The 24888-nt window shown below is 40.0% G+C and overlaps 1 protein-coding gene across 24 annotated transcripts in view; it reads left to right on the forward strand.

The window, feature by feature from the left end:
- The window catches only part of Kcnma1 (potassium calcium-activated channel subfamily M alpha 1), a 707058-nt gene that overhangs the window by 651977 nt on the left and 30193 nt on the right, over positions 1–24888 (forward strand). For 12 of the 24 annotated variants that reach the window (XM_051174773.1, XM_051174774.1, XM_051174778.1 and 9 more), the window contains 3 exons: positions 17631–17744; positions 18514–18594; positions 23657–23787. In XM_051174773.1, the coding sequence (XP_051030730.1) occupies positions 17631–17744; positions 18514–18594; positions 23657–23787 (326 nt within the window). The remainder of the gene's footprint in view (positions 1–17630; positions 17745–18513; positions 18595–23656; positions 23788–24888) is intronic. The other 12 variants (XM_051174776.1, XM_051174777.1, XM_051174785.1 and 9 more) reach the window with 1 other exon arrangement.

Here is a 24888-nt window from a genome sequence, read left to right on the forward strand (position 1 = left end):
CACATAAACCTGCTCCAAGTATTAACTGTGTTCTAATAAGAAAGGGCCTAGACTCTGTGTATCTACTTCTTAGGGGTTTTCCTTGAGGATAAATATTCCAGGGAAGAAAGTAACCAAATGCCTTGCCACTAAATTATCTTTGTTCCCAAAGGGCTGAAGTTTGCCTAGAATCTCTTTTGGCAGAAGCAGTCTTTTGTAGGGTCATGGTCTCTGACTCTTTCTACCAAAGCAAATGGTATTAGGAATCTCTTGGGTTGAGTTTTTTGTTCTAACAACTATGCAGACAAGAGCAGAGTTGGAGGAAATGCACAGCATTAGGAGTATGACTTCCTGAACAAATGATTTATCTGAGCAGAATTTCTTCCCTATTAATATGAGCTGTGGAGTGGGCTTAATAAAGTGATTGTCATGCAAACATGAAGGCCTGTTTGATCCCAGACCTATGTGAAATAGACAAATGTAGTGGAATGTATTTGTAATTCCATTCCAGAGAGGAATAGAAAACTGGATCCCTGTGGCTCCCTGGCAAGCCAGCCCACCTAGCCTAGTCAGCAAGCCTCAAGCCAGTCTATAGGCCCTGCTCCAAAAGGAAGGTAGATAAGGTAGATGGCACTTGAAGAAAGACACCAGAGGTTTGTCTCTGACTTCCACAAGCAGGCACATACACACCTGTACACTCTCTCTCTCTCTCTCTCTCTCTCTCTCTCTCTCTCTCTCACACACACACACACACACACACACACTCAACAACACAATGAGCACACACATATGTACACATACACACTTAATATGGATTAATTTATGGAGATATCAGAAATAATATGGTACATTTGAAGTTTGGCTTTTCCTTTCTTTTGTAGAAAAATGTTCAAAATATTTCAGGCTTATCTACTGATTCTGCTTCCCAAGTAGAAGGTTCAGGAGAAAGCGTTGGGTGAAAATAAACAAAAGCTTCTATCCCCCCAAAGCCTCCATATTCAGCTATAGAAATGGTCCAAATAAATGGTTATATGGAATCCATACAAAGTTATATAGTCAGAGAAGACAGAGGAAGCGTGTTATCCTATGGATTCTGTCTCTATTCTGTCCCCACACCCCCTTTCTTTCTCTTTCTCCCCTTTCACTCCCACCTCCCCACCAGTGAAATTCTGGATAAGGGATGGATAATGGATCAACTAACAGATCCTTTTCTGCAAACCAGTTTCCCTTACACTTGATGCTTTCCCCTTACACTTGAGGTTAATATCTCTGTTCGTGTCATCATGAATCTAATGGGATCTCTACAGTCAGAAGTGACAGAGACATGCCCAATAAGTTGTATGACATCATTTGGATGCACATGATTAATGATAGAGGGTTTGGGACATTCCATAGCACCCTGTAAATTTACTAATGTGAGCCATGATTTAATCCACATGCTGAAAATAGCATGTGTGCCTCAAGCTAACAAGTAAGGTTGCCAACCACCCAATGTATTTTTGCCTCCACCCAATGTATTTTGCCTCTACCTGTCCTTTTACCATCAAAAAATTATGAAATTTTCAAGCCCTTATTTTTATTTCCTAAGTGGTCCTGCAAAGAAGACATCTAATTTGCAAATGACTTTAGTTTGAGGATTTTTAAAAAAAGTACTTAAAGGTATTTTATGGAAGGTTATTGAGAAAAAATATTCCCCCATTTCTAGAGAAGCATATTTGCCATTGAACATCTTGTTACATGTGTCTAGTAAAGATTTTCTACCAAGTATTTTAAGGCCATGCAGATGGTATGGTGTCATGTGACATGCCATGAGATGGCATGGGTTGCTTTGGGCTGCAATCAAGTTTAATCAGAGCATGTGCTAGTCATTGTTGTTGGATAGCTTGGATTCAAATCTATCTCTGCCTCTTACAAGGTATAGACAAACCCTTCAATCTCTTGCTGTCTCATTTTTCTCGTGGAGCATGCTAGCTGCCTTTGGATCAAGTTGCTCTCCAAATGAAAGCAATTTCTGGGTCTTTCTATTATCCTCATAGTACCCTTAAGTAAGTCAGAAAAAAAGTTTTTCTTTTGTCAAGATATCTCCTTCCTATCTGTTGAGTTGATTCAGGTTAGATTTTTATTATTGAATTATACTGGCTCTTTATTTGGAAGTATTGACTGCTTACCAGATATCTGGTGATCAAGTAATTTCCTTCATTTTGTACAGCACCTTTTCATTTATTTGATTCTTTCCCTTTGCTCTATGGAAGCTTTTTAGTTTCAACAAATCCCACTCATTTATCTTTGCTTTCCTTACCAAGGCTTTGATGTTTTAGTCAAAATAAACAAATTACTGAAGTCCACGTCAAAGAATTGCTTCCCTATCTTTTCTTTTAACAATTTATACGTTAGGTCTTGAACTCAAATCTTCATACTATTTCAGATTAATTTTTGTGTGTAGTATTGGAAAATGGTTCCATTTCATTGTCTTACAGTTGGAAATCCAGTTTTCATTATGTATATATTAAAGAGAATGTCCTGTGTTCATGATGCCTTGATGCTTTGTGGACAGGTTAGTCAATCATGTATGGGTGGGTTTGTTTTTGAATGAGCCTACTAGCATCTAACCTTAGCTGCACAACACAGTCACCTCAAGGATGTGGAAGCAATCATGAGATGTTCAGGCCACATTCCAGAACAATTTAATCAGACACTGGAGAAAGGATGCATCCTTCAGTGATTCCAACACGAAGTCCAGGTTGAGAAGCACTAGTCCAATCCCTTTGCTTCCAAATCTTATATCAGAGTTGATGTTTCATAAAAGCTTAGTCTACATAGAACTGGCAGACTTGTGCTGGTGATGACCAAGAAGTTTGGATATCATGTAACACACCTCATTAAAATGCAGGTATAACAAGACCTAAACTTTGTTTCACAAGCTTCCTCATGATTCCTGGTCCACCCTACACATCCTGATCAAAGGGAGAAGAAAAAAGCAACCAGGTGAATGGCCACTGGGGAGACTCACACAGATGGTCACAAGTAGTTCTTTGAATACCTGATTGGCATAGGGAAAGGGAGAAATACTGAAAATTGGTTAGACTACATGACAGAAGGCAAGCAAGAAGAGTAAATGATGAGGGCATCATGGTTGAGGTTTCACATTTAAATCTACTTTTAATAGGCCATGAATAAATTCATGGTGGCTTCTTTTTATTGTGATTATGGGAGAACTAGTCCATACTGCTTAAGGATGACATTATCACAAGAGTATTTCTCATCCATTTATTTGTATTTAGGATACTGAGGAATTAAAGGGGAAAAAAACCAACTCTTTTCAAGGAGTATTAATTATTTGCCATGCAAGGAAGCAATTGTATCTATGTTATGAAATATTAAATCAAAATGCTTCCATTCTCACATGTCCCAGAGATAAATACCACAGCATTTTGAGGCCCCTCTTGGAGCTGTTTTGCCTGCAAATTTATTGTTTTGTCTCCATTTTCAGAAAGCCCTGTTTTCTGTGAAGTATAGCACTCTAGGTAGTTTTTAAGGCACAAACTCCTCTAGAGTCGTCTGTGTTGGTAACAACTCTTATGTAGATGGTACACGAGGGATGGTGGGCTGATCGGCTCCTTTAAGATGACAAATGGGCAGAGAGGGTTATTGTCTTTGATTGCAAGCCTTACATCATCTGTATGTAGGAATAAGAGGGCCATACTTTATCTTTAGCCATTTTATAAATATTTAAGTCCTTATAGTTGCCTAAAGATATTAAAACATATTTTATAGTAGTCAGAGTATAAATATTATATATAGCACAAGATACCAAAGTCATTTAATGAATTCATAATTTTCAGTTCACATTTATTGGAATGTGTTTTATGTTCTAAGAATCCAATTTAAAAAATAAGATCCTATTCTGCTCCCTGACAACATACCCAGCTTTGGCCAGCATTTGGGGTGTGGCCTCAGGCCTGCTTGGAGGAGGCTTCCCCTTAGGAAGCTGGCAGTCAGGAAATCAAGCTGGGCCCTGTAGAAATAGTCCCTCAATCTCTAAGCTTAAAAATATTCAACTGATGTTTTTTGAGCAAGCACCTTTGGCTAATATAACATCTCAATGGCCTACAAAAGAGGGGAAAAAAATGAGATAGTCGCCTGATGTAGTCCAGGCTGGCTTTGAACTACCTTGATCCTCTTGCCAACCACCAGGATTTACAGGCATATGTGACCATACTTGGCTGAAAGAGAAAACCTTTTTTTTTTTTAACCATCTTTTCTTTTGTTACTGGTAGATCAGTTCAAAAAATCCGAGGAGGGAAGAGTCAAGATGAAGTTTGAAGTTTGAAATTATCCTATCAATCCCTCCCCCAAGACCCTTTGTAAACAGGAATGAGACCACTGGTCACCAGGACACTGTGGTGACTCAAGATCTTGATTTGGACAAAAGCTTCCCAATGCATTCTGAATAGTTCTAACTTAAAGAGTTCCTGGTGGGTGGTATTTCTTTTGGTTTCTGGATTGTTTGTTTGTTTTGTTGTTTTGTTTTTTCTCCTTTTCCTTGACGCAAGGGAGTGGCGTGCAGAGTATGCCTCTTTTCAATTTTCCAGCAAAATATAGACTTTCCTTTTTAATATTTTACAAAGTTTCTCCAGCTCCCAGCGGGAGTCCATGCTGGGTAATGTTTGCTAATTACCAACAACAAAACTAGACATACAAGGCTGGTAAATTACCTGACCCTTTCCATTTTAATGAGACAACAAGGATTTCACCAAGTGATGTTGTTTCGCTGGTTAATGGTGTCAGCAATGTTGTAATTGTGGGTTGAGACGCATTAGCTGAACAGCCACATGTAGAAAGGGTTTTCTCTCAACAAGCCCTTTAGAGACTAACACCATATAATCATTAAGCCTTTGTCGTTCGCATGCTGCTAATCACTTACTTTATTATCCCTCCTATCCAGTCTTTCTTTAATTGCTCTTTAAATTAAAATTAAAAATAGTTTGAAAGCCCTCAATGGCTAGAATAGCATCTTGATTATGAAGATAACTTCAGGAAATTTAGGGGCTGGTGATGTATGGTCAGGATTAGGAGAGTCCTACAGCCTTGTGCTGCTGTGCTGAAGGCCCCAGGGGCCTAATTGTGGCAGTTTCTCTTTCTTTAGCCCTTACTGTTTGTTTAATAAATGGTTATTTATGGCCTTTTTTGTCTGGTAGAGAAACTTCCAAGAAAGTACATTCTTTTCATAGGTTTGGGCACTAAGCAAAGAGGTAAAAATGAATGGGAAAAGAAGGCATGAGAGTTTGTGAGAGCATCCTAGAACACTTAGTTCCCAAGGCAGTTTGTTCTATGTGTCCTTACTTTTAACATTTGGGCTCTTGAAAGAGACCTGCACCTTAGAGCCTGGGCCGGGGCTTTAAGGTCCTTCCCATAGATGAAGGAATTGAGGGCACTACAATTGCCACAACTGTCACCACATGGCAGCAAATGAGCATGCTTTGTTAGTGGAGTGAATATAGGATTCCTGGAGGGAGAGGGGACCATGCCTGAGGGCTGCTTCTGAGAGATGATATGGTTCTGTGCCTAGAGCTGCAAGTTTGCCAGCTACTTGGTTGTCACTGTACAATGTGTGTCTCTTGGATGTATATATCACTATGTTGATATACTCCTATATACTGCCTTAAAAAACAAACAAAAAGTTAACTCCAGTGAGATCTCTGTGGTCATTGCTAACTATTGATTTACCAAATCAATTAAAAATATTCCAGTGCTATGTAGTGCTCATACTGGAGGACATTTGAAACATTGCTTGTGTCTCATTTTAAATAGGGAAAATCAAGAATAATCTATGTGTTGAATGCTCATATGGGTTTCCTGAGAGTTGGAGCTAAATTTTAGTTGAACTAAAATCCATGCCTTTGGTTTTCTGTGTCAGCTTAATATCCAATTATAGATAAGAATAATAAGCAGTTAAAGTTAACAGTAAGTAGTTAAAGAGACTGGGGAGATTGCTTAGTCAGTCAAGGGCTTGCCATGCAAGCATGAGGATTGAGTTCAATCCCCATATAAAGAAGCCAGGCATGGTGGTAAGAGTTTGTAATCCCAGCACTGTGGAATTAGAAACAGTGGAGCCTTGAAGCTTGCTGGTTAGCCAACTTAGCTTAATTAGTGAATTTTAGGTCAATGAGAGTCACCAAATCAAACAAGGTAGATGGCATCTTGAAGAAAAACACCTAGAACTACACATATACTTGCATTTGTGCACACACACACACACACACACATCTACATATGAGAAGTACTTACTATTGTGTTAAAAGTTATAATCTTCATGGCATATTACTATTCCATTTACAAATGAAGAAATTGAGACACAAAAATTAAGCACATTGCCCTAGATCATAGACTAGAAACTGAAAGAGGCAAGGTTTTAGAATTAGTCTATTATGGCTCATTTTGGAGTGTGGGTTGTTGTCAAAGTGTAGTTAGTGCTCATAAACTAACTACATGAGGCTGGGGTTGGAGTAGACTCTCAGGATTAAACTAGCACCATTCATACCCTCTTGTGGTAAAGACTTATGTATGCAGGCAGGCACACCTCTAGTCTTTCAAGATCCCAAACACCAGTTATACAATTATCCTCCAGCATAATAACCATATATGCAGAAATTCTTTAGCTCTTAAAAAAAATCAAATGCTTTCAGTTAAAAAACTGTTAAATGCTTGGCACCTTGGTGACTTCCTTGGTCTACACACCCTTTCTATAGGATAGTGGTTCTCAACTTTCCTAATGCCGCAAACCTTTAATACACAGTTCCTCATGTCATGGTGACCCCCAAATATAAAATTATTTTCATTGCAAAAAAAATTATTTTCATTGCTACTTCATAACTGTAATTTACTACTGTTATTAATAATGTAAATATCTTATATGCAGGATGGTCTTAGGCAACTCCTTTCTAAAATGGCCATTTGGTCTTCCCCCAAGGGGTATGACACATAGGTTAAGAAACTCTGCTCTAGGACCTTTCAGGGACAGCTAACTGACAGTTGTCAGTGACAGGAATCTGTTTTTTTCTGAATTACATGGCCAATCCATTGGCCATCTGGTAAACCTGTCCTTTGCAGCTACTTAACTGTCTTTGTGTTTAAGCTACGTTTGCTTGGTTGAATCTCCTTCTGTGGTTTTGCTTCGCTGACTATTGGTTCATGCTAAACAAAACAACTGGGGCCCATTTGGTATTTGGTAGTTTTAAATGTATAAGGACATTTGAACTACATGACAAATGCTGGGAAACAAAGCCTAGAGCTTTGAGAACGCAAAGGGACTGTTTATAATGAAAAGGTGGTTACATTTCCAGTCAATCTATCACTTTAATGAGCTCTTTGTATTTCTTTGATTAATGTTCACAAAAGGGGGAGAAAAATTGATGTAATGGAAACAAAATGCAATATAATCTTGGCAGCAGACAGGAGGATTTCTATGTATTTTATTAGCGCCCATGTCATGTACCCTCTTGCAAATGTATATGTCTGCATGTGCCCTGCCACAGCAAACCCCCAGTTTACTGGAAATATAATCCCTCATGAAAGATGAGACCTTATGTTAGTAGCTAAATGTCCTTTGTCCTGTTGTGGTGGCATTCCAGAGCAGGGACAAAGAATAACTAATAATGAAGAAAAATCAGATTTGGTCTCTGCCATATTGAAATGAGAAGTCCACTAGGTAGATGACAGTCAAGGGGAGCAGATGGAAGTAAGCATTTATAAACATTAGCAATTAGTAAGTACTCTATGATCAGCAGTAATTCATGCATTTTAAAACAGTGATGGAAAGGGCATGGTGGAATTCAGAAGACAGCTGTGTGAAGCAACTCAATGCGTGGGCAGAATGTCTCTAAGGCTTCCCAAAGGAAGTGACTGAAAAGCTGGCTGGAAAAGAAAGGGAGGGTGACAACATGTCTGTAGTAGTGGGTAAGCTGGGTGGGAGAAAGGCCAAGAATCAGGACATGCTACTCATCACATGTACTGGAAAGAAGCCTCAGCTGATGCTACCTTCATTAGTGTGCATGGATGGGCTCTTCTGGGTTCCTTATCATCAAGGAGGACTTGACACAAGCATTTCATGGCCTCTGCCTTGAGAGTTGGTGACTCTTATAAAATAGTGGGATGCTGAAATAACAGCAGCCTGGGAACTAAGAACCTCTTTGGCTCTTGTTTCATCTCAAGCCTCTTTTCCTGCTGTAGCCTTGGCCTGATCAGTTCCTTCTTACAACTTATGTCTCTCAAAATGATCTTTGGAATCCTAATGATCAACAATCAATCGCTATGTCAGCAAAGCTACTTTTCATCCATGAAGACCACACATACACACACACACACACACACACACACAACACACACACACAGGGTTTGAGATCACAAGGTTCTTTTTGTCTTTGGTTAATTTTTAATTTTTAAAGAATCTCTTATTACCTAAATCAAGGATACTCACTTTAGAACATTTAAGAACTCATATAAGTAAAATTTAGGAAGTGTGTTATAGTTTACAGGTTTCCTGTGTGTATTTATATGTGTGTATGTGTGAACCTATGGGTTTATATTAGTGAATGTACATGGAAGCCAGAAAGCAACCTCATAATTCTTCAGGCACTGTCCAATGTTCACTTTTTTATTTTTTATTTTATTTTAAGATGGAGTTCCTAACTGGCTGGGAAGTCTCCAAGAAGGCCAGGGTAGCTGGTTAGTAAACCCTGGAGATTTACCTCTTTCCAGCACCGATTTTACAAATGTGTGTCATCATGCCCAAGTGTTTTACATGGCTTTGGGGGATTGGAATCTTGTCTTCATGTTTCCAAGTCAAGCATTTTACTGACTGAGCCATCCCTCTAGGGTTGGCTAAGGAGCCTTGTAAATTTCACTGTTCAAACATAAGAAATTTGACACATTGTTGTTTCCATAGATATACTTTCTTACCTTCAAAAATGGATTATATGTTAGTTTCTAATGCCCTTAAGTGTTTTTCTGCAGCATGTCTATGGATGAATCCTTAACAAAATTGATTTCCTAAGGCTTGGCATGCATGTTGTTTCCTGTTCAGTACTATTCGGAGCTGTGAAGAAAAAAACCCCACTATACTAAGTATTTAATATAAGAGAATGATGGCTATACACATATTTTTGAAAGTAAAATCATTTGGAACAAAGGGCAGGTAAAAATTTTAAGTCCCCTGACTCACATTGACAAAGTATATATTGTTTTAGAGTTGCAAAATACATGAGGAGGAAGTGAAAAAAAATCAATAGATAAACTGTAGACAATCATATGACACTATGCTTGTGTAAGTGAACACATCTGACCAGGTAGATATTAGACTTCTTTCTAAGTCTGTGGTTTTAGTTGTATTTCAGAGACAAATTGATCTATATATTCATTATGAAGAGAGACTTCTTAAGGGGAGACTCTTGACAACACATTTGTTTTATATGTTCAAGATTTCTCTGAGTGTTGAATCTACCTTACAAAGAATGCTGGGTAAACAGCTTTATAGAGTAGGTCCATTTGATTGGTTGGTTTCATTGGCTGTTTTGAATCACACCCAAGATGCAAAATGGAAAAAGGATCAGGTATTTTATGCAGTGGGTGGCATCAGCTCCCCAAAGTGCCAATGAAAGACAGTCTCTGCAAAACTCACATCACAAAAAGGGTGTCAGTGTGACTTACAGCAAGTAGAAAGAATTGGGGCAGGGGCACTAAGCCAGATTGTGTCACTGGTCACTACTCACAAGCTTGTGGGAAGCTGGCTGAAGAAGAAGTCATATGCTTTGATAGAACAATCTGTATGCAGTACCATGGCATGGAAAATGACTGGGTGACTCATAGTGCCTTCTGTTTTTGCAGAGGATCAGAGTCTGTTCCTAGCAGTCACACCAGGGGACACACAACTGCCTGTAACTCCAGCTCCAGGATATCTGATACTCTCTGTCTTCTACAGGTACCTGCACACAGGTGGCCTACATTCACATAGACAGACACACATAACTAAAAAAAAAAAAAAAATCAGTGACATACAAACCGTTACATGGAGATTTTCCCCAGTGATTGCACTAGTAGGGAACTTTAGGTATAATTGAAATCCAATGAAAATGTCTAATGACTAGTCACATGTCAGGGCTCTGCTTAATTTTTTATTTTTTCACCTCCTGATTAAGTGTTTCTGTTTTATTCATCCCAAGGTGGATGAGTTTAATTGTTCTTCATTTTAATTTATGAAGGCTCCCTCTTGAAGGCTATGGCCACTGGGGGCTGCAAACCAGAAAGTTGTTGACTGGAGTCACCTTTGGGCAATGTTAGGAGATATAATCTCTATTTTTTTCTTAAATTGCATAAATTTTTGACACCAGACTCTGGCTTTGAAAACCTTTGAAAAACCTGTAGAAAATCTGTACATCAATTGCAAGGATAATGTGAAGTTCTTCTCTTTGACAGCAAATTTCTTCCCCAAATCTCTTTTCCATATCAGCCCTATCAGCATGGGTTATTCCTGCCCCTCCAAGTTAGAAAGCAATTGCTCCTCTCCAACATGGAATTTTCTTTACTTGGCCTGCTGATAAATTTGTTGGCATACACACTACAGAAATGACTGCTGTGGCTATTACTGTAGTTGCTCAGGGGAGCTATTCAGATGCCTCATTTATTGGAGCTTAATAGATTAAAAGTCTAAATTGAGTCTCATGATATAAGCCTAATCAAGTTCTAATCTGCATAATTTTCCCATAAGCAGCAATGGGAAATTTGGATAATTGATGTTTCAGCAGTTGCCAATCATGTGTTAAATAGCACTGTTGCATTTACTTATCAAAATATTTTTATTGATCCTCACTTCATTTGACATTTGGTTTAGGGAATTTTTTTTTTGTCTTGCTGGCATTAACAGGAAATCTAATTCATCTCCTAGATGATGTAACATGAGATGTTTCTCTTGATTTTTAACATGTCTTTATAGATCATTTTTAACGGTGATCTTTCCTTTTACAACTTCATATTGAATACCTGTCTCAGTGAACCTTGATAACTGGGCCTAATTTATTTCCCTAGTTTAACGTAGCATATGGATTACTAACCATCATTTATATGCACACAATAAAAGATAATTTGGCTCACCCTTTGAGCCAATTCCTTTATGTTGAACCTATGGGGGAGGGGGAATCACTTACCTTCATTTTTTCATCTCTTCCAGGGGAGGTGATTGATAAGAATTTTCATCTCTCCCTCTCCCTGGAAAGGCTTGGGGATTTAACTAGGGAAGATTTAGGAAGTACTTTGTGTTTCCCCCATGGAAAAAGTACTGTAATAAAGCATTTATTATACACACTGAGCTGTGCATGCTGCTGCACCAAAGCAGGTTAAGCCTGACTGCAATGGGTCCCAGTTGTTGTGTGCTATTGTTTAAAAGTGAAAACAATAAAAAAAAAAGTTAGATTGTTAGACTGTCTTGGGTCTCAAACTTGCCTGCCAGTGTTGAGAAGGGGAGTTGTAGAGAGAGGGCACACACCACTGAACTATCTGTTATGCTTGGACTCTTAAGTTAGACTATCTTGGTTGTAGTTCCCAAACCTTTTACTTTCCATTGGGGTACCCATCAGCAACTACTCAACAATTCCTAGTATTATTTTCCTTTTCTAAAAAAAAAAAAAAAAAAAAAAAAAAAAAAGACAATATTTCAGTTGTGATGAGCAAGATTTGGTTCAGCAGAGCCTGGGAACTCCTTTGGTTCAGATCTGAGATCTACTAAGCACATTGCTGACCTTCTCTAGGGGTCATGGTTAGGCTCTAGTTTCTTCTTCAACAAACAGTATTTAAGATTGCCTCGAGAGCCTAGGTTTTCAGAACACAACTCTTATACTCCTGACATGTATCTCCACCTTATTTTGCCAGTCTTGGTTGCTACAATCAGTTCATCTCTACAGCACCTATCCCTTTGCTTTGAAGCCTATAGTATGTGACATTGTCCCTTCACTATTTTCTAGCACCATCAGACTGCATTGCTCCACAGCGTTCTTTTCTAGTCTACTAGTTTGGCTGAGTCATAGGTAGACTCTCTTTGCTTCTGGCTGGTCTCTTAGCTGCAGCAAAACCCAGCATGCTTCTATACAACACCAATGAGGAACAATGAACTTATTTTTGCATGCTTATACTTAGTTCTTTTTCCACTTTTTTTAATTCAAGGAAAATTTTGTACTTTTTTGAGATTATAGTTGGATGACATTTTTTTCCTTACCTTTCCACACCCTCCAAGCCCTCCCATATATATGCCTTCTAATTCATGACCTTTAAAACACTTAATTGTTATTGTATAAATATATACATATACACATGCTCCTAAATATAACCTGTTCAATTGGTATAATGCTACCTGTATGTATGTTTTTTTAGGGCTGACCATTTGGCAATGGAAACCAATTGGTGTGCTCTTCTCTGGGGAGGGCCACTGCCTACATTCCCAGCTTTCTTCGGTTGTTTGCATAGGACTAAGGCCTCATGGGCTTGTCTCCATAAGGTTTGGAATGTCCATTGGTGTCATTCTTGTTCAGCTCACATTTGGACAGACATGTTGGTAAAAATTTATAGATGTAACTTCTGAAACTACTAGGAGACACAATCTCGTAGCAAACTCCCTGGTCCTCTGGCTCTTATAGTCTTTCCACCCACTCTTCCACAATGTCCCCTTAGGTGTGTCAGCAAACAAGTTTTTAATAAATGAAAACCTTGATGTCACTGTTTCCTGTCTTTTCTTCTAGCAGGAACCATCCAAGTGCTTGTGTCAAATTCTTTCATTCCAAGCCACCCTCACTAAAGTCAATGTTCTGAACATTTCATGAACTGATGCTCCACCTTCCTCTCTTCTCTCCAACTGAGACCTCACTCATTTAGCCAATGAAACAAGGAGTATCCAGAGAAGGTCAACTGAGGCTGATCTGTTTGTTCAGTCCAGCAGGAATAATGTGTCCAAAACACATGTGCCAGAATAAAACATACAGTTTCAGGAGCCCAAGGAGCAGATGACTTCCAACTAATTAATTAAAGGGGCCAGAGATTAGTTCTAGAAAAGAGAAGGTTCTAGAAGGGGTCTTCAGTTGCTACTTAGAATTAAGAGCCTTTCCTGTGTGAAGGATGAGCCACCAGTTTCCTATAAATCTGGGGAAAACCTCAATCTTCCCAATATCCAGATTCCTTCCTGAAATATTTCCAGCTGTCTTGTTATTACTATTTATTGTTATTTTTGTTATTATCATTATTGCAGAACTAATCTGTTTATAACAAAAACACTATAATTCTTGGCTTCTCATTAGTTTTCTATAACAAAGTTTTCTTTAGAAAATCTATCAAATGCTTTTCAGTTCTTTACCCACAGAAAAGGGTCTTGATGGGTGCCAGACCTCTCCACAAGTATCTGTTGTTTCATTTTTGAGTGCTTGCTTCATCCTAGGTATGGCACATTTCACTTTAGCCGTCCAGATTCCCTGTGTAAGGAATACTTCTGACTTTTAGATGAAGAATGAGAGACCAGGAGAGAATATTGGCTGTGTTGTGCTTATATGTACAAAGATGACCCAAATCATGTGTTGTCCTCCCTAAATCTTAGGGGACACTGTGGAAGAGGGGAACTGTCCAGTAAAGCTTAGTTGATGGGAGATGTCATTCTGTATGTTTCTCATACTGGTTAATGAATAAAGCACTGTTGGCCAATAGGAAAGGAAGATAGGAGGGACTAGGAGAGAAGGAGGAAGAGGAAGTAGAAAGGAGGGCCAAAATGGAGAGTCTGGAGAAAGCAGAATGCCGGCCGGCTCCCCGGTAAAAAAAAAAATACATAGATCAGCAAAAATGGGTTAATAATTAAGGCAGAGCTAGCCGATAAGAAACAAATAACAGGCCAACAGCATTATATCAAATACAGAGTCTCTGTGTATTAATTGGGTCTGGCACGGCGGCGGGACAAGACCAGGCGGCGGGAGGAAAAACCGTACTTGTTACAAATGACGTGAAATAACACTTCTACATAACACAGCCATTGCTGTTACAGGTTCACAGCATCCACAGCTCCCTGTGCTGAACCTGTGCAGGAATGGACCAATCAACAGTCAAGGGTGGATGGAGGAAGGACTCAGAGCTCTAGCCCTCACTACCAACTGCTCATTTCTGCTAGATTTAATGGAATGGAGAAGCATAGTCTTTAGTCATACAACCCCTGATAACCCCACCACGCTCCAATGCGATCCAGTGGCCATACAGGTGCCCTTGGTTAAACTAAATGGGTCATAAAAACACAAAACACAAAAACAAAGAAAACCAAAAGTCTGGAATCTGAGAAAGGGATGGAGCTGGGTAGGATGGAAATACTAAACAACACTGGGGAGAGTAATCAGCATTCATTATATGCATGCGTGGAACAGTCAAATAACAAAATAATGCAGTAAAGATGCCTTTAAAAATGTAACAGATGTTGGGGGAAATAAAGAACCAGAATTTGAACCTAAGACTTTCAACTTCAAAACTATGTTCTTCAATAGTTCCCTTCACTTCTTTTCTGTGAGTCAGGCCTCTTAAACATAACCCTGAAGCCCAGATAAACAGTGAATTCTCTGGCCTAATACTCTCCCATGACACATGAAATGAGAATGTCTGGCCCAAGACTGTGTTAGTCAAGGCAGTGATGCCTGATGCCCAGTGTATAGATAACATAGGTGTATGCTAGGCACAACTGCCACTGAAGACTAGGATGGATGAGGTAGTCTGGGGAAGTCATATCTAGCTCTATGGAGTATGGTGTTAACATACTAAATAATTAAGAACCTAAGCAAGAACTTGGGCAGTCCACAAATTCACCATGAACATTATCTGAGTGAGGTTCCTTAGTCTAGCTCTCTAACACTGATATTCTTAATGATTTCTTTTGGCAAAATGAAGGGTTGCCTCTTATATTGGCGCATTTCCCAGTTTTTTCTAGTCTCTGACTACACATCCCTGGGGTATATGCCACATGTCCTGGCTTACACAAACAGAACACCAGTGTTGTTTTATATAGAGATGTAAAATGATGCCAACAATTGAAGGGGTTGAGACTAGAACTTTATTGAGAACTGCTTCATTAACCATGATTGGAATATGACATCTAAGGTCATCTTCATGCCTCATTCCTTCAGATGGAATACACCTGGGTTTCTCTTCTCTTCAAGTTCATTTAAGAAGTCTACAAAACACTGGGACTTCAGAAAATAGTTTTCCTATAGTTGGGCCCCTAAGGAGGGAAGCAATGCTGATCAAGTCTGAGTCATTACTACAACTATATGAGAGGAAAGGAGAAAATCTACACTTTTGTTAATTTTACCTGCTCCCCCTACAGTGTGAAGGCAGAAAAGTTGCAAAATAGAAGGAGGTGTGATATTTCTGAAGTTCTCGAGTCAATATTAATATACCCTCTTCTTGGGGTCACAGATGAAGAGGAGGCAGACCTTCAGTAGAAGGGTATCTAGGCACCCATCAACTTGTCAGTGTAGATGCTGATGGAACCAGCTTTGAAGTCTTTAGGGGAAAATGGAATATGGAAGCAAAGTGAAAGAGGCCTAGGAAGCAGGCATGCCATTTCTTAATGAAGGTTTCATGCAAAAGGATTGAGTCTTTTCACAGCTGAAAATGGAATCCTTAAATAAGATAAAATAAAAGGATGCTTCTGCTTGTTGCAGTCTCTGCAATGAAATATAGCTTTCCTAACATCGTGTGACCTGTACTCTGCCTGCTTTATGGTTGCTACTCCTTGAGGAACATACCCATATTTTCTTCAGTTAGCATCTGAAGATGGATGTCAAAATACAGGCCATGTTTTATGCATATAGCATTACTGATGTAAGGTATTCACTTGTCAAGTTGAAGAAAGTCAAAAACGTCACATCCACTGAATCTGCACAGCTGTCACTTGCAATTTTTCATGCATTTGAATGCAACTTCTGATGAAAACAGTTCTTTTCTGTCCCTTTTAGTGTTTGAAGGGCAGAAAACAGCTAACATTTAAAATGCATGCTCCTGGTTATGTGGTTGGCTGGAAAAGAGACACATTCCAAGTTTAGGAAAAATGAACACTAACTCATTGAATGTAACTTGGTCTGTTTGAGGTGTCATAATACTACAAACAAAAAAAAAGTACAATCAGGGAATAGGTACCTTTTGTCTTCCTGAAAGCATAGCACTTGATAGGATATTTACATAAGCTCGATTCAAAGTCTTTTGCATTTTGTGCTTGTGAACCTCCCACTGGATAGCCAATTACTGAGCATCAAACATTTCCCAAATGCCAGAATCAGCCCAACCTGGTCCCATTATTAAGTATTGACTGTAAAAGTGGTCCTATGATCAATTAGCAATTTTGATTTGGATATTAAGCAAGCCCCTTTAAATCCCTCATTTATTGGTAAGCCCATAGAGAGACGAGGAACCAGAAAATCAGGCATAGCAGCACATATTTTTAATCCTAGCACTCAGAATGCAGAAGCAGGAAGATCTCTGTGAGTTCAAGGGCAGCCAGGTCTACTGAGTGAGTTCAGACTAACCATGCTAAGTAGTAAAGACTTTATAACCAAAGCTATTTCTTTAATTAAATAAAGTAAAAATTAAAAACAAACCAAAGCAAATGATAGCACTGAACTTACAGTTGCTGTGTGCTCCACTTGGAAAATGAATTTCTGACAAATGTAGGCGCAATTTAAAGAGCTTCCCCATCTTCATGTGTATTTGCCTGCATCCTTACCAAGGTACTCAATGGGCTTGACTGGAAGGGATTCTCACCCTTACTAAACTTAACATTACATGTCTTACCTTCGTCATAAATCCTATGCTTTCTTAATAGTGCCAGGTGTAATGCAAGGCTAGTTCTATTATCAGCAGACATATGACACAATGTTTGGGGAGGGGATCAAACAAGGTATCTTCTCATGTGTTTCTTTTTAAGACCAAGGAACAATTGCTGAAGGCTTCCAAGCAGATTTACCCTCACATCTCACCAGTCAGAACCATGTCAAGCCCTAGGCCTAAGTTCCTCACAAGCAGAAGGAAATGCAATCAGCTGGCTGAACAGAATAGTCAGAATAAGTTTGAGTAGGCTGTGATAACAACAAACAAAACACTTCAGTTGTTTGGAAGAGCCCATTATTGTTTTTCACTTATAACATTTTATGGAGGAGCTGTCTGAGACTGCTGTCTGTCTCCATCTCCATAGTGACTCATGTCTCCATATTAGATGTGGATTTGGAAGAGAAGGATAAGACAAAGGTTATGCCAGAAGTGATGTGTGTTTCTTTGCTCCATTTTCATGGGCAAGAGCATTTTGCATGTCAAATAGTCCTTCCTACCTAAGGGCAACTAGATACAGTGGTAACTATTTGGTTTGAGACAGGGAACTATATAGGATATATACTGATATGGTCTAGATTTTTAGGAAAGTATCAGAGTAAGTTAGAATTGCTTCAAGTATGGTTCTTATATGTCCTTAAAAAACAAAACAAAAACAACTCAGAGGTTATCCTGTGTTAATTGGTGACCTGTCAGTAATGTGTACATTGCATTTTGAGAGTTTTGTACTATATGCTTTTCTACTTCTCTGAATTTCTCCCCACTAGGATTCACACCTCCTGGAATGGACAGATCATCTCCAGACAACAGCCCAGTGCATGGGATGTTACGCCAGCCATCCATCACAACAGGGGTCAACATCCCCATCATCACAGAACTCGGTAGGGGGTCATTGTCAACTCAAGGGGTGGGTACTTTTGTCTTGCTTTTGACCTTGGAGAAGATGAGTATGTTGACTTGTTCTTTAATCCTTTGGACATCATAGGTTGGGGGGGGGTAGGGAAAAGTGAAGTATGCATAGAGATATGGCAGATTATTTGAAGGACAAACTATTCTACCTCTCCCAGGAGAGAAATAGACAGTTTCCTTATTTCTTCTGGCCACTGTTTTAAAAGGAGCATGAGGAGCTTTGATATTGGGGCATCCATTTGGGAAGGGGGGAGAAATGAGGCACAGTTCTTCTGGTGGCTTTTTCCTGAAGGTGCCTCTTCTGAGTGCTCTGTTTCAAAGGCTCCTATAGTTGAAACCCTGCTCAGAACCTTAGGACTAAGCCGATCCCATCCCAGAATGGATCCCTGGTGAGAACTGGGGCAAATGCTTGTTTGCTCTACTATGTGGCAACTCCATCTTGACCCCCACCAAAGGTCATTTTCAAAAAATGGCCAAAATATGGATGAAGGGCATGGGTTTGAATGCTATAATCTGTAGCTAATAAAACCCATTTCTGACCATGCCATTCTCTGGTACCCTGTGTGAAGTATGAAACTACTGAATGGCTCATCCCCCTCACAATACAGATACTCTATTGTCCAGGTGGCTAGCTTGAGACTGTGTCCCTATTGTTCCCTCACTTTCTTTTTCTTTCTTTTTTTCCCCCTTGTACTTTCTTCCACTCCCTTTCCCTGACCCTTAAATGCTATATCCAATTAGCTAAACCAGGCAAGTTGCCTTTGGTATCAGTCAATCAGGAAAAAAACAGTGGGACCCACATTCTAATGATAACGGAGTTGGGTAAGAAGTGCTCGTCTTCTTGACATCAGTATTTTCTTTTGTTCTGATCTTGGTGTTTCCAACTCTCATTGGCTTTTTCCCCTTCATTTCGCTGGCTGTAACAGAAAGGCTACCCCATGGCACTGCTTTGAATGCATTTTATTTGTGGCTCTGGTTGGAATCGACTGTCTTGTTTTGGCCTTTGCTTAATGATTTTTTTTTCCTCCACACAGCATCAGTAAACCTTTGATCACACCCATCTGACCTGGCAGTAGCTTCCAAAGCATCTCTGCTCTAATTCATGTTCTGTGGCCCACACCTCTCTCCCTCTTTTAAATCCCACATGTGCCCCCTCTCCCCCACCTTCTCCCTATATTCCTCTTCCAACATGCTGTCAGTTTGACTGACATGTCTTCACAGCTCTCAGAGGAAGTCAAAGGAAAAATATAAAATTTTTAAGATAAGAAATCCTAGACAGTGCCTTCCCTCCAGCTGTTTATTTTTCTTTATTCTGCCTTTATTTGCCTTTTCAACCCCCCCCACCCTCACCCCCTCCAACTAGGCCCTTTCTCAGAAGTTCTGCTTCTGAAGCCATAAAAAGCAGCTGGTTCCCAGGGGATCTTTTCTTACTAAAGCCAGATTCCAAGAAGGGTGCAGAACAGGCTGGCGGCCCTATACTCTGACCCCCACCCAGCTGGCCTAAAGCCCTCTGTGGAAGATTCACAGTATATTTATCTGGAAGATGAAGGCCCGTGGTCATGCCTTCATTTGTCAGGCCTTTCCATGGTTCTCCATGACTTGGTTAATAACCCACAGAGGTACCGATCAGCAGCAGGTCTCAGCACTGGAGATTCATCTTCTAAATAGACATAGCAAAGAGACATGGGAGGAGGAGCAAGGAGCACCTGCCTTCCCATGACTCACAGATGAATTGAACACTCCATTTTCTTGGCCCCCCAAATATAATTCAAAATAAGAAAGGAAGCTTTTAACCTAGTAATCTTGCTTGTGAGGTGTCTAGAAATGAAGGAATAAATTGTCCACCACGCAGCCCTGCATGGTTGTTAGACAGAGCTATTTATCAGAAAAAATTCACTCAGGTCAAGGAGTACCACACTATTTTCTGTTTCCAGCACTAGGAGAGGTGTCTTCTTTATGTTTAACATTATTGGCTAAAAGCCTAGGTTTCTCCATTGCTCTTCTTAGAACCATAGGACCATAAAAGATCAAGGAAGCTCATGTGCCCCAGACTACAGTTTGGGGAATTCATCAACATCTCCAGTACAGATACCTACAGCAACTTTCCAAAAGTACCATGCCAAGACTTTCTTTTTCATTTGGTATCCATGTGCTATTAACTAAGTAGAGCCTCCCTATTTTGATTAGTGTACAAAGGAAAGCATAAAGCTTGGTGCTCCAAATACAAAGCAGCAATTCGGTTAGCAAGTTCCCTAATACTCTCCCACACCAGATTTTTTCCCTCATGTTTAGAGTTCAGGCCACCTCTTCCTTCTTCTCCGAAGGCTATTTCTCTAGTAGCCACACCCCTATCCTTATATCACCCCTCCTTTCACTTCACCCCTAGAAATACCATTTGTCATCTTCCCTGAATGTGTGCTGTGTTATATTAATCCAGCCATATTTCCCTTAAAATATGCAAAGAACAGGGCTGGAGAGATGGGCCTGAGGTATGTTTGTTGTGCAATCATGAGGATCTGAGTGCAGATGCCCAGCATACACATCCAAGCTGAGCATGGCAATGTATATCTTGTAATTCCCACCCTTGCGGACAGAGATGGAAGGATCCTCGAGGCTTGCTGTCCAAGCAGTCTAGCTGAATTGGTGAGCTCCAGATTCAGTTGAGAAACTTGTTCTCAAAAAGTAATACAGAAAATGATTAAAGAGGACAACTGATATTGATGTCTGCCTTCCACAGGTTCCTATACATGAACACACACAAAGGCCCAGAGGAAACCAAGGCCAAACCCATTTTAAGACTTCCATGACAAAGGCTCCTGAAGTTTTCATAAAGTTTGTTTGTACCTGCTTAACTCACTATTCCCAATTGTATTGGATCACATGCATTGTGGACCAATGTCTTTGTCACCTCTTACTACCCATGTAGTTTCTATTATGGGAAATAGGCATAAGGGATGCCTGCTGTTATCTTCCTAAGACTGGGCATCTCAGAACAACAGGCAAGCTTTGCACAGAAACTTGCTCTTACCTTGACACTTACCAATAGCCTACATCCTTAGATCACTCAAGTCCAGAGTTGTTTCCCCTACTTGGGTACTAATAATGTAGCACCATTTAACCATTTATTCTTCATCTCTTTGTAAAGAGGGAAGGGATATCACTCCAGTAGGAATGATGGTGCAAACACTATCAGCTGATGTTGTGAATAAATAAGAGCATATTCTAACTTATGTGTGTGCTCTCTTAGCTTACCCTTTCTGATTCCCAGAGCAGAAATACTGTGACCCTCACAACATACTTTTAGAATATCAAAAGAGAAAATCATAGACATAGGATTTGGCTGAGTTGGTAGAGTACTTGCTTAACATCAGTAAAGCCCTGGGTTCAATCCCCAGCACTTTACAATTGGGTGTGGTGGTCCATACCCATAATCCCTATACTGCAAAGGTAGAGAAGGATCAGAAGTTCATTCTAAACTTCCACTACATTGTGAGTTTGAAGACATCCTAGGATATATGAGACAATGTTCAGAGAGAGAGAGAGAGAGAGAGAGGGAGGTAGCAAGGAGAGAGAGAGAGAGAGAGGAGGGAGAGATAATGAGAGACAGAGAGAGGAGGGAGAGAGATGGAAAGGGGGAGAGAGAGGAGGTAGAGGTAGAGAGATAGAGAGAGGAGGAAGGAGGAGGAAGAGACAGAGAGGAAAAGGTAGGGCAAAATTTCAACATGATTTTAAAAACTTAAAAACCTAAGTATTTATTTCTCTTTCATGTATATGCATGTCTGCCTGCATAAAAGTATGTACTTCATGTGCATGCAGTGAACAGAAGAGTGTTGGGTTCCCTCCCTGGAGCAGTTACAGGTGGACTAAGGTGTGTGTGCCAGGAAGCTAACGCAAGTACTCTGCAAGAACAGCAAGTGCTCTTGGTCACCAAGCCATCTCTTCAGTGCCTGCTTTAGAAAGCTCCATCCACTTCATCTATAATTCCTGAGTACGACAGAGGCCTAAACCAAAATGGTTCCTCATATTTGGCCCACTATGAGAGCAGGGTGTGTGTGTGTGTGTGTGTGTGTGTGTGTGTGTGTGTGTGCATGTGTGAGTTTGTGCATGTGTGTGTGTGTGCGTGTGTGTGTGTATGTGTGTGTTTGAATACTTGGCCACTTGTGATTGGCTGAGCCCAAGCTACTTATTACAAGAGTGGGTTATACAATTTCTACATGGAGTAAGGCTACAGTTCAGGACATATTGAGATACTTTTATGAAATAGGTATTAGACAGTTTAGGACCTATCATAATTCAATTTAATAGAACCATTTGGAGATTTCTTAAATAAACTTCTAGTGTTTCTAAGAGGAGTAGAGAGAGGCTGTACATTTCCATAATGTAATAGATAGACAATTGTGGTATCAACCTCGATTTATCTAGTACATAGCATGCCCTGGGTCCTTGCCCAAACTCACCAAGCCTGGTCTCCCAGGAGTCTCTGAGCTACCTCATTGGAGACTACATAATTTCCCCCATTTTACAGCGAGGGTGACTTAGCTGTAGGATCATGAAATGCCTTGCCAAAGAAGTTGATGACGAAACCAGACTTGTGACTTTCACCCTCTATCCTGCAATTCACTTGCCACTGAGATAACTGGGACACAAATGTGATCAAATTTGGAAATATCACAGCAAAGATTTCCCTCCATTAGAGTTATTCTCTGGGAGAAGGGGATGGTGTCATTTAAAAATAATTCCACACCTAGCCTTTTATGCTATTATCATTTTTCTGGATTCATGCAATAAACAAGGTTTTGGGGTTTGTTTGCTTTTTTTTTTTTTTTTTAAGGAAAATTGTCAAGAAAGTTTCTTTAAAAAATTAAAACAATAATTTTAAGAAAGAAAATTAGCTGCAGATAGATTCAGAAAGACATCAGAGCTAGGAAACCTCATCTGTTCTCTTCCTAAAACCACCTTAATTATTCCAGAAATCTCAAGTGTGCCTATCCCCAGCTCCCCACACTTCACCCTATTACTCGCTCTGCTAAATTGATCATTTCTGAGGCCAAGATAGGAATAGAAACTCACTTCTCATTTAATTTTTTATCAGTTAGAGGCATCTGAAGGACACAACCCATTAATCTGTGGGTTTAGGCAGGAGGAATTCCTTAGGGGCTGCTTAGATGACAATGAGAAGGAAGGCATCTTACCCTGGCCATGTCTTCTGGAACACAGGGAAGACAGAGCTGTTTAGGAGGGAAAGAGTGTGTGGATCCTTGCAGAGAAAGTTGGATAACAGCCAGAAGCAACCAGGAGCCATTCCTGAGTGTTCAGTAGGACATATTGGGTATGAGCTTAGGTTCAGAATGAGGGACACCAGGTACTACCCAGGCCCATCCTTGGAGCTAGCTAAGGGTCCTGCCTGTGGGTAAATTCCTTGCCATTTGCCTTTGCTGTGTTTCTGGTCCATGCTTTTCCTTCTGAATAAGTTGGTTTCTTTTCTTTGTGGCTAACTTTACCATTTCAGCATGGCTACTCATCACTGAATTATGTTCATCTCTCAAAGGACTTGGCTACCAAAAAATGCCCTAGGGTGTTTCTTGGCCATGATTCTAAAACTGTAACAAGGACTGGTCAGTGTCATCAACTTGCCAGTCCTTAGCAGTTGCCATGAATGAAGCCTGCTTGACCTCATTGCTCTCCAAGTCTTAGAAGTTAAAACAGTACTGTAGGAGCAGATCATTGATTTCCACTGCTCGCCAACCTCAAGATCCATAAACAACTTTACCATGCTTGTTTCTTTTGTAGTAACTTCAGTGTCTGTAAGCCAGTCAGTATCTTTCTGGCTTCCCTAATGCATGCATAATTGTCACTGCTAATTCTTATTTTATGCCTTTTCTAGTGAATGATACTAATGTTCAGTTTTTGGACCAAGACGATGACGATGACCCTGACACAGAGCTGTACCTCACACAGCCCTTTGCATGTGGGACAGCATTTGCCGTCAGCGTCCTGGACTCACTCATGAGTGCGGTGAGTTGTCTAACTTGTTTCTCTCTACTCAATCGGTGGAATACACACCTTTGTAATATCTCCAAAGTAGGAGACACTGGCAGGAGCTTGAGCTGTGCATGGAAAATCAAAGAAGTTCATGAACTTTTCTCTCTGGAAAGGATACAAATATTTATCAATCATCCAAGTAAATATTGATTATAAATTCCTCAGAGTGCAGGGAAGACAGGGAAATGATGACCTGGTTTGGAGGATAAGAGAAGCAGTCCTTAAGGAAATAAATATTTCATACCAAGATGTGAGGCTCTCTCAAGGAAGACAAGGAAAGCTGAACCACAAAGAGGAAAGGGACAGGGAAGACACTGAAAACGATTTTCATGGTTGGAGTCTTTGTATTAATGAGAAAGAATGATCAGGTTCATATCTGAAAGCAGCTGCCTTGTCTGCCAGGTGGATATGGTTCAGAATGGCAAGGTTCGGGGTCAATGTCTTTGGAAGAAGCATCTTGTCTAGCTGGAGGGAAGTAGTGATGCAGGCAAGGTGTGACGAGGACTGGTAAAATCAGAAACATTTGACAATAGCCTGAATGAGAACCGAAGGTAAAAAGGACAGTGTGCCAAGGGTGACACTGAAGTCTTTGTCTGCCACTAAAAGAGTAGGCCTTGGGTGAGGACAAGTCAAGGGACTCTTCTCTGTTGAAGGGCAGGGACAATGATGGGTGGCAAAGAAAAGGCGCTATTGACTGAGACATCAAAAGTAGTTCTGTTTTGTTTAGTAACTTGATGTGTATTAAGTGGTCAAGCTATTTGTTTTCCCATTTTTGTGACCCTTCCCAAATAAGTAACAATTAAGAGAGTAGATACCAGCCTAGTAGCATCATCACTTACCACAATAGACAACAGCAGCCATTTAGATTGGGCCACAACAGGTACTGGGAATCGTTCCCAATGGTATCTTTATTTATAGAAGATGCACTTCATTTTGCAATAGTTAGACTTACAATTTGTGAAAATAGAAATGTGGCCTGGGTAAAAGCTGACCTTTGTAGAACCCATGAAACAGAAGTTTATTGAGCACATTAAACTGTGAATACATCTTAGAAGGTGCTTCCCCATACATATA

The sequence above is a fragment of the Phodopus roborovskii genome, unplaced genomic scaffold (genome assembly GCF_943737965.1).
Source record: "Phodopus roborovskii unplaced genomic scaffold, PHOROB, whole genome shotgun sequence".
Classification (NCBI taxonomy): domain Eukaryota; kingdom Metazoa; phylum Chordata; class Mammalia; order Rodentia; family Cricetidae; genus Phodopus; species Phodopus roborovskii.